This window comes from Branchiostoma floridae, chromosome 4 (assembly GCF_000003815.2).
Source record: "Branchiostoma floridae strain S238N-H82 chromosome 4, Bfl_VNyyK, whole genome shotgun sequence".
In the NCBI taxonomy this organism is placed as follows: Eukaryota; Metazoa; Chordata; class Leptocardii; order Amphioxiformes; family Branchiostomatidae; genus Branchiostoma; species Branchiostoma floridae.
Window position 1 is genome coordinate 10,770,354 of NC_049982.1, and position 10,620 is coordinate 10,780,973.

Here is a 10,620-nt window from a genome sequence, read left to right on the forward strand (position 1 = left end):
ATTAGTTTTGTAATCTTAAACCTAATACTAAGGAGTTTCAATGCCAGTTTAGCTTTGTACAATACCCCCATGTTTATGCCATATATAATTGCAATATTTAATAGCACTGGTATTGGCAAGGAGCTTTTATCATAAAAGCTCCTTGATATTGGTGTTTTTTTTTTTTTTTAATAAAAAATTAAACGACCGCGAGACCCACCAAAGAGCTTTTCGACCGTAATGCGCCACGGGAACACAGCCTATCTATGGTACATGGTAAGTGACTCGCCCATGACGTCATGGTGGCCATGAGGGGTATCCCAGAGACACCTGGTGTATCGGACACTCCTGGTTGGGCAATTCGGGGTAGGATCCTGACTTCAGAATCTCTTTGTCAAAAATAAACGAACGACCTGCAAGTTACCCCCACAGTTTTATTCCATAAGCGTCTGGACGTGAAAAACAGATGCGTGACGTCATTCGTTTGGCGCGAAACAAGGCGACAGTGTGGGGGACGTATCCAGGGCCAAGTCATGCTTGTACAGTACATGGTACTTTGCAAACAATGAGTCATCGGGACACGAAAACAGGGTCAGCTGTTTCAGATGACGGACAGGGTTCCGGGACACGTCCGGCAGTACCAAAGCTTTAGTAAACATTATATTATGAACTTTGTGACAAAGATAATCTATATAAGACATACGACAATCCTTTTTGAAGTTTACCTCACAAGTGAGAGTCGGAAGCGGCGGGTATGCTTGAGCCGCAAACTTTCAATTTACAAAACGGGAAAAAGTGAAAGTTGGAAAGAAGGTCTGTACATGTTTGTTCATGATTACAATACAACGACCTGAGGTGACAGCCAAGAAAATCAAAACAAAACGAACACCAGTAATAAAGACTGCAGACACTTGAAACCGACTACCGAATAAAACAAGTTGTATTGATACGATGTCGAAACGTTCAACGATTTGAAGAAATGCAAAATAAAACGGCTTAAAGTAGCTATCTATTCTTGCAACAGATTAACCTTGGTGAAGGTAACTTTCCGTCTTGCACGTTGATCACTCAGCTCTAGTGTAACGTTACCTCCGTTTTTAGTCTTAGTTGCGCGCCTACATTTGACTGGATGACATTGATGTAAGCACGGATTTTAGACAGTGAGGGACTTCAAAAATTCCACAGGTGAGCTGATTTATTCGATCCAGTGGATGCAATATCATATAGTTTTATCCAGAGTTTTATCCAGCTCTGTTAAATTTGCTGCCTCATGCGACTCAGCGGCAACCTCTGCTTGGGGTGTAAAAGTATTGGATCTTGCGCGGTACACTGCAGTTTGAACAAAGACTGTGACAACTTATGATGCAAGCGAATGATTGATTGTGACAAGACTAACGTTAACGTTACATGCAGTTCACAAATGAGACCTAGATAGCGCTTTTCCCCCGTGTTGGTTTGTCTCCACTCCTGCAGTAATATTGATGACCGCAAGGGCGGGAACTTTCATCTGACTCGTCAGTGTCATGTACTTCAGAGTAAATCCAAGTCGAAGTTCGTGAAAGTGACCCATTTTCTTCACGTGTACAAAGTCTGCTCAGTTTTAGAGCCAGCTGCTAGTCGAATGCTGACGTAATGCACCGCTTTGTAGTAGAATCACGTGATCCATGTGGTCATTTCCCAGAAAGCTCAATAATGTTTTGAAGCTCCATGCATGACTGCTCTGTTGATTTCGGCAGTCTGGATATTTGGCTGTTGGTTTTAAGTAGATACAGACAAATAATAATGATAATGGAATATACTCAAATATTTGATCATGTTGCGTATTAAATAAGTTTGGAGGGACTTTGCGCCCAAGACACTTGCAAGTGACGTAATGCTATATATTGTGTGATCACATGGGGAACACAAATGGCGTTTTAACCGATGTAATGTTCCCGACATCTTGGCAGAAATACTTTTGCAGTGTCCAACTGGTTTGTCCTTGGTGTCAGATCTCCTTCCTTGACTGCTGTAGCAGCTCCCAGCGGGAGCGCACAGTTCCGACTCGCTCGGCAATTCCCGGCTACTTCCGGAGACGTCGGGTGAGGCATTCGGCTGTTTCCGGTAAGCTTCGGAAAGAATGATCATAATGGCGCTTGTTGTGCGGAGTTGTCGGACCTTTGGATAGTTTGTACTGGGATTGTTAGCAGCTGAAGGACCGAAATGGCAGGCAGTAAGGACAAGAATAAGAAGAAGGAGCCTTCACAGTTGGAAAAGATACGTTCGTGGTGGGAAGTGCCTGCAATCGCCCATTTCTGCTCCCTTTTCCGAGCGGCCTTCAACCTTTCGGACTTCGAGATCGAAGTGAGTGTCCGCTCTGTTTTCCCTACTCACACTAGAATTACTCCAGTTTCGCAACAAGTGTAGTGGCTCATAATTCAATCCTGTGCACTTGAACTTTTCTTACGGCAAAAACACGTGGAATCTTTGCCATGTGGTACAGGGATCTTTATCAGAAGACTGTAGTTTCCATGTCCTTTCTTTGCTTCATGCCGCAATTTGCTGTGGTCGGTGTGTCGTGACACAAAACATGCAGTTGAAAATTTTTGTTCAAATTTCTGCTCCAAATCGCCTGCATTAGCATAACATTTGCATCGTGTTTGTGATCTTACCATTGACCCCCGACCTGGGTCACTTAAGTGTGGATACAAAACATGGAAAACAAGTTTGAGGAATGTCAGAAAAACGAAGAAAAGTTGTGTGGGGAAAGGGGCGAAGCGAGCTACGGGACGGGTGAGCGCTAGCCTCGCCTCCTTTTGTGCCTGTTCCGGTTAGTTCTCTCACGAGAGCCCCGGTTTGCCCCCTCCTAACTCCTCCGAGCAGTATATTAATATCTCATTTCCATAATTTGATTAATATGTAGGAACTTGAAGGTCATGTGGAGGGGTTTCTGGGCGTGCCTAGGGTGCGGAAAGACCGTGAAGACGGCCCGGACTTCGGCGGCGCCGAACCCCGCAGAAACATGGGGGGACAAAATGTCGTTCGACTCTTGAGCCGACCCAACAACAACCACCCCCATTCCATCCCGTGTTTCTGTCTCCATAACACTCTTTTCCTCCCGCGTTTCTGTCAGAATTTCCCCATAAAGACCTGATAGAGTTTTCTGTAATATTTTTGCGCCAGAACCAGGTTGTTCTTGGCCGTTATCAGTGTACAAACGTCGGTGTGTTAGACTTTGGAACTTGGCTTGGGACAAAACAAAAGCTGGAGCTGCTGTGCAGCCAGGAAGTGGCCCTGTAGTGTTGTTCACGTGCTTGTTCTCACACACTTACCTATGTTTTAGCTTCCCCTTTCCTGAAGCATACATTCCCACTGCCCACCTACCCTAAGTTTGTTTTTCTTGAGTGTATTTTCCACAATTGTCAATGAGTTTTTGTTACAAATTGATCCAGTTTTGTAAATAGACAATAGTAGTAATTATAATATTCTGGTGTACATGTGTATACTATGAGGATGTAAAAGCCTCAGTATTTGCAGGCATATATATAGTAGGTTGTCACCCCTCATGCAACGTAGCGTAGTAGTGCTATCATGGCCTTCGTCATTTCCTTGCATTCGTGTTGACTTTAGGATCAGCACGTCATGGCACAATGGCAATGTCAGGTGCCAAATGTTGAAATATTAAGATATCAGTTGATTATTTCTGGATTTATGCACAGTTTTGCTGCTGGTGTTTTGTGGCTGCTGGCATTCCGTGCCTGTTGTAGTATGTGCCAAGAGACGCAAGATTTAGGACAGTTAGTAAAATCTGAGTGTGAAATGTTTTGAATTTATATCAGGAGAGATTCTGGACAGAGACTTGCCTCAGGGAAAATGTTTAAGAATTGTCACATATTTTGCACCATTCAAAATATGGCCCCCTGTACCATAACCAATGGGTGTATTTTTAACATGTTTTTGTGTATTATCCAATTAGTTCCAGATCAAGAAATATCAGTATAGTAAGCTGATAAACTGTTTGTGATCAGCACATCTCTTTCTTAGACTGTCACTGTTAGATCTTTTAAAATAAAATTTGTTATTAAAATGGGTTGTACATGAGTGCAATGTAGTAACATTGATTTGAATTCTTGGCCTCTGCTTTTAATATAATGTGAATATTGTGTGTATGTCACAGATAGCACACAGTAAAATTGCAGTTTTTCTTTTGTTGTGTACATTAACATAATGTATTTATCTGTCACTTGGGTGTTTGTGGATGTAATTTCCCACATAGGTGCCATTTGCTTACACCTGTTCTACATGATTTATGGCAGGCTTCCAGTTTTTTGTTTGGAACAATATCATTTCCCATTCACTGATGATCTAATGTTATTACTAGTAGCATGACATATTTTGAAGCACAATGAATGTATGTACACTATGGTAAGTTTGACAGTGGGCCAAGAAAACTCTCATCATTTATATTTTTAGCAAAGTACTCTTTTGCCCCACAAAGAGTGTGATTCTGTATGTGGAACAGTTAAAGCATATAGCAAGTGGTTGTTATGACTACTTGGGAAAAAAGTTCCAAATCCAGTGCATGAGGCTATATAAAGCCATTAAAGGGAGATATATCATTGGTTGGGATTATCTTTCCCTGTTGTTGCAGGTCTGGACAGATATAACCCTTGGCCTTTGACCTCTAGAAATATCAACTACCTCTGTCAGTCTGTGTGTAAAAAAAAAAATGTGCTATATGTGATTGACAGTCGCTCACTTGTTTTCAACTCGTAAAGGATACATGGTTCCCATGTGTTTATTGGCAATGTTCACAGCTTCTTGATCTTTATATGGTCTTTAGTTTGATAAACAATGCTTACACCCTTAACCAGTTAGACCAGTCAAGATGATGATTTATGATCATATGTAGCTGCTAGCTGGATACTGCAACTTGCCTATTCTGAATTGAGCTGTATTAGTGGTGCAAGCTTGCTCATTTTTGCAGTTTTCCATCTACAGTCCTTGCAATATTTACATGTAGGTCTTCAACTTTACCGACCTCTTCAATATAATGATGTAAATCAGCCACTCTCAGTCCAACTCTGAAAAAGTTATAGTGGAATTATGATTATGTCAAATTAGTAGACAGACAACCATTCAAGTTGTAATATTTGATTTTGAAGTCAAGAGCCGGAATAGGAAAGCTTCTATGGGAATTTAAGAAACTCTGTTACTTAGAAGAGATGAAAATTCTGAGTTATGATGCACAACACGATTCCCTCCTTTCAACGCGAATCTCCCCATTCCAACCTGTATCCCTGTTAAATCCCTTCATCTTGGAACCGTGTCAAAGTCTTCTCTCTAAGGGAACATTAGATTCTTGATGACTGGTCCATTTAACCTTCAGGTAACGTTAACCCAGCGGGCTAAATGATAAGACAATGAGTGATAGCTTACCCGCCACATCTCTCTAAATGACTGTTTTGGGTTTTGGGTGATGAGCAGTCCAGGCCAGTATTTATGGATGTGTCTAATCTTGCTGCCACAGCCTACTAACCCCAAATAAAAAGGCTAGCAAGGTCAACGTGATTTGTGATGTCTTGCTGAGGCTTGTTTGCACTTAGCAGAGTTGTCCCAGCTGGTTCTTATATGGTTTGTCCGTCGATAATGTGTAAAATCAGAGCCTGACATACTGGACGCATATGCACTTTAGAGCATTCAAAATTGTTGCTGTGTACCTAGATTTTGACTGTGCACTTTGGTATTTCCATATGTGTAGGTTATGTGCATAAAGGCACAAGTATAAACAAAATTTTCTTGAAATCTATGTATCAAATAGATTAAAAACGTTATTCTACATTTAGTACTTGTTTGAAATCTTAAAGCTAAAGAATTTCAATATCAAATTCAAGTACTGTATCCCCTACTCTACTACAGTTTATTAATTTAGCATACAGAAATTGTTAAAAATGTATATGGTTAGATATCAAAGTATGATTTAATAGTACTAATTCAATTATATAGAAAAAATATATGAATAGATTAGACAAATACACCCAAGTACATCTTCTTATCATGAGAGGTCTAGGCTAAATTGTCAGGCTATCCAGGAACAGCTATACCAGTAGTACTACAAATGATACTTATATTTATATATATCATGCTATAGATTCTCTGAGCAGCTGGTATCAAGATACATGTATGGTAGTTTGGCAAAGTCTTTTGATATATTATAAAAATTCAGTGCTCAGTAAACAGGTACAATTCATCATCGATATGAATATTGTGACTTCATTAGTACAGTACAGTACTGTACTGTAAGTGTTACGTGTTGTCGGTGGGCGATAAACAGTGATAAACACAGAATGCTAATGAAGTGGTTTATGAATAATTCATAAACAGCGCTATTGCCTACATACACAGCTGTCAGTGATCTTTGCTGGAAAAGCATTGTTTTTGTTCATTTGTTCTATTAATTAAACACAACATTTTTTCCTGTTTCCTACAACATGTGATACATAACAGTAACACTAACAGTGATCCGGAATCTTTTTAATCTACGAAATTGTGAGTTTGTTTTTTCTGAAGTCTGCAGTGAACAGGTTGCTTTTTAACAACTGAACATCTCATACACAGTGTATCAGTGTATCTGTGTGGCTTCATATTTACCTTACACAGGTAGCAGTATTGGTGTAAAAGGAGATTCAGTCTAACTCATAGTACATGTATTACTATTTTCTACCTGGTGCTGGTCCTCATTTTATTTTGCTTCCTCTGTTCTCCCACAAGATATACGCTGAGTGCCAGGTGATTAAATCAACTTCCTGGCATGATGTAAAAGGCAGGATTTATTTGCTCTAACCCCTTTATCTTTATCTCTTTCCTTTCCTTTAAGATATGCCAGATTTGTAGATCCCAGTTGTAATCTTTAGGGAGCCTTTTACTCTATGGTAGTATACAATGTATAGTCTGTAGACTGTCTGACAGAAAACAATATTGTGGTGTAACTTTATGTAGTTTTACAAATGAAAGCGTCTGACTGTAGTAGCTATTGTATCTGATCACTATTTCTAGTTATCTTGACCTAGGTCATAATAAGGTCAACAACCTTGAGTTACAACTGTCCATGAAGAGGGCTTGTCATGTGACCATTATGGCATTAGTCACTGATAATGTACATGCCTGGTGATCCTGACTTAGTGACTATTTACTACTGGCCTAACTTTATATGGAAACAGTCATAGAGACATTACTCATGATGGGTGAGTAATCTTATGCTTCAGACAAACTAACCTTGATTACACTTGACGTAGATGTTGTACTATCTCCCTCTGATTAAAGTTGTCTGTAGTCCACTGGGTTCATTTCATTTTGCCAACACTTCTAAACCAGCAAGCTATTAGTGTACATAGTGTATATCTGATGAAGTAGATACAAACCACTCCCCGTATCATTATAATTTCACAGAAAGCATCACCCCCTCATTAAGGCTGACTGTCCATCTCTTTTGCTATTGTTTGATTAAAGTGTAACTGAAATGAAATCGTCTGTAGCATTTTATACCAATAATGTAAAAATTTGATCTTTTCTGAAAAAGTCAATGCAAGTTTCAAATCAATTGTCCGTCCGGAAGTCCCTCAAACAGCGACATAAAAATGTGTACTTTGAGCTCTTTGCTGGAACTAATTAGGAACATGCCGTGACGTCATTTTAGTTAGTCCCTACTAGCTGGTATGGTTGACTAGGGGAATAATATACATTTGATAGACCCGTATCTTATAAAGGAAACATAATTCATTGACGAAACTCGGCACGACTAAAGAACACATACTTCACTTCACTTGAAGAGAATTTCGTTCGTATTCACGCCACTGAAATATATCTTAGAGGCACTTGAAGTTGATGCACGTACCAAGCGTGCGTAACGCAAGCGGGGAGAAAGTTCATTATTGTAGCGTGTGGAATAAGCGGGGACAAACAGCCATCGCTTCTTCTATACACAAATGATAGCATGAGCTTACATTATCCTCAGTAAGGAGGCCATGCTGTACATTAATTTGAAGATGTTTTCTAGCGGAAGCGCAGAAGTTTGTGCCTCTTTGCGGTCTCAGCTTGTGTCTGCTAGCGAAACTGGGACTAAAGCTTCGCGTACAAATATACAACAGCTGAGCAACTAACTACGTACAGTTCGCCAGGATTTGAAATGAGAAGCAACCTCATTGCCACAAGAAATGCGACTCAAAATACATTCCCACTCAAAGTATGTGTTTGTTTACAAACCTGTAAGCTTTTATCGGATAGATAGTACGTCGTAGACTGACTATTTCTAGTCGTGAGCACGGCCGATAGCTAAACGCCTCCAGATTGTGACGAGTCCGTGAAACATTTTGAGAGTAACTGTTCTTTCTGTCTCATATTTTTCTGCACAACAGACAGATTTTGTAAGCTCCCAGTGATTCGAGGAAAACACACAGACTGGTGTTTCCGTGATAGAAAATTCGAAAAGTGTGGTTAAATAATAGCGCATGGCACGGGGCCGCCATTTCTTTGTGAGGAATTTTTCTTTGTTGTTGACGACGAAAAATCCAAGATTCACTCGTAACTAGGTTTTACGGAGACCATATCAGTACTACATATAAATGCTACAATATTCATGACAAAATCTAGCGACAAAAGTGCCAAGTTTGTAGCTACACGAGCAAAAAAAAAACGAGTTATCGATGACATAGTAACGAGTACGTACATGCTTGTGGTCCCGCAACCTCGATATATTTTCCTTTGTTTACATGCTCAGGTTACGCTAGAAGTTTTTATACAAAACCAAACTATTTTAACTCATCTATCAACAACATGTCCACCGCTAAGACACTAAACAACACACAGATTTCGTAAGCTCCTAGTGATTCGAGGAAAAACATACAGACTGGTGTTTCCGTGAAAGAAAATTCGAAAAGTCTCTGAGGTTTTTAGCGCACGGCCGCCATCTTTTTTGGGGCCATTTTTCTTAGAGTTGTTGTTGTTGACGACGAAAAATCCCAGATTCGCTCGTAACTTGGTTTTACGGAGACCAAAAACTACAATACTCATGACAAAATCTAGTGACTATTTTTCCAACGTATTTTGAATACGGTCAGCAAATTTTCGTGCTTGAAAATCTTGGGACAGCGTCGGCATCATTGTTGTTACGAGTTCGGTATAAGCGGTTCACTTTGTTATGAAATCTATCCGGACGCCGACAAAGATGTAAAATCCAAGAATCATTTGTGCTGTTTTGTGTCGGAGTCTAAGCGTACAAGTACTTCACAATAATGGCAACACAGTTATGACCAGAACAAGCTAAATACAAGGTAAATTTACAGGGTGAATTACTACTAGTATGTGACAGATAAACGTCCTGCAGCTGTGATAAACTGTGGCGAATTCACCCTTCTCCGCGCGCGTTCCGTGACTGGAGTCGGCAGACCAGCGGTGTCAATAGTTGGAACTTTTCCTGCGATAATCCTTCTGGTCCTCCCACAGCTCTCCCAAGGTATAATCTCAAGGTTCATGTTGAAGTACGAGGGCTCGAAGTGTGCGGAGCTCGAAGTGTGCGGAGCCGTAGATGTCGCGGAAGGAACCATGCCGATGCCTCTGAACAAACTTGATACATAATTTTGTACACTGTTTTCTAGCTCGCTGAGACTCTCAATTTGTCAGCCGCAGTTCTGTCATTTTTAACTTTGGGGAATCTGTGCATAGATATCCCCTCGGTAGACTGACTATTCTTACAGCTAATGCCATGTTGGCCTCCTGCGACACAATAACGTCCACTGGACTTTGTACTAACACGACCTGTACTACAAGACGCCATTACAGCGGACAGGGGTAGAGCTACTACAAGAACGCGACTCTCTAAAATGACGTCATGCATATCATTTGAATTCGCCCTCGGATGCCCCAGATCGCACTTTTTGAAGACGTTTTAACATTACTTCCCGACCGAATTATCACATGAAAAATATTTCAATCTAATAGCGAGGAAATGACCCTCTAGATCGTTAAAAAATAAATTGTATTCAATTGTATTTCTGCAAGTCTTTAAACAACTCAAAATGAGACTTCACATTTCAGTCTATGGTGAAAAACAAGTCTTTTTGTTAAAACTAAAAGCTTCTTCTATAGTAAAACCCACTTCACTAGGATCAGAATAGCTAATAGATTAACTTTAGTTCTTGAATAGACTCTAAACTTGGTTGTACTGCCTTCGTATATCAGCACTTTACAATATATTAGTAGCATTATTACCCATCATGCAGCAGTGTTATGACCAGGCTTTCCTGGAATACTCCAAAAATTCTCTATACTCCATAGCATCCTGTTTTCATGTTTTCTGCTTGATTTCTTTAAACTTAAACTAAAAGCATATATAATTTATCACACAAACTTCTGTCATACATCATTTTATGAAGATTTCTATGTAAAGTATTTTATATAGGATTCCATATTGCCAACAGTGACCAAATAATTTACATGACATTGTATTCTCTACTATGAGATGTAGAATTCCTTTGAAACTGATTTTTTTTCAAAGTGCTGTCTGTAGATCCATCAACTTCAAGCACAAGGTGAACATCAAGCCTACCATGATCACAGACATGCAAGGCCACTGCAGCCAGCACCAGTCAAACTGAGGAAGTAGTG

At 40.0% G+C, this 10,620-nt stretch overlaps 1 protein-coding gene across 3 annotated transcripts in view; it reads left to right on the forward strand.

Moving 5' to 3' along the window:
• Nucleotides 1–1,877: 1,877 nt before the first annotated feature.
• The window catches only part of LOC118413896 (cat eye syndrome critical region protein 2 homolog), a 32,261-nt gene continuing 23,518 nt past the window's right edge, over nucleotides 1,878–10,620 (forward strand). For 2 of the 3 annotated variants that reach the window (XM_035817506.1, XM_035817507.1), the window contains exon 1: nucleotides 2,089–2,322. In XM_035817506.1, coding sequence (XP_035673399.1) covers nucleotides 2,182–2,322 — 141 coding nt within the window. In that variant the 5' untranslated portion in view covers nucleotides 2,089–2,181. The other variant, XM_035817508.1, reaches the window with a different exon arrangement.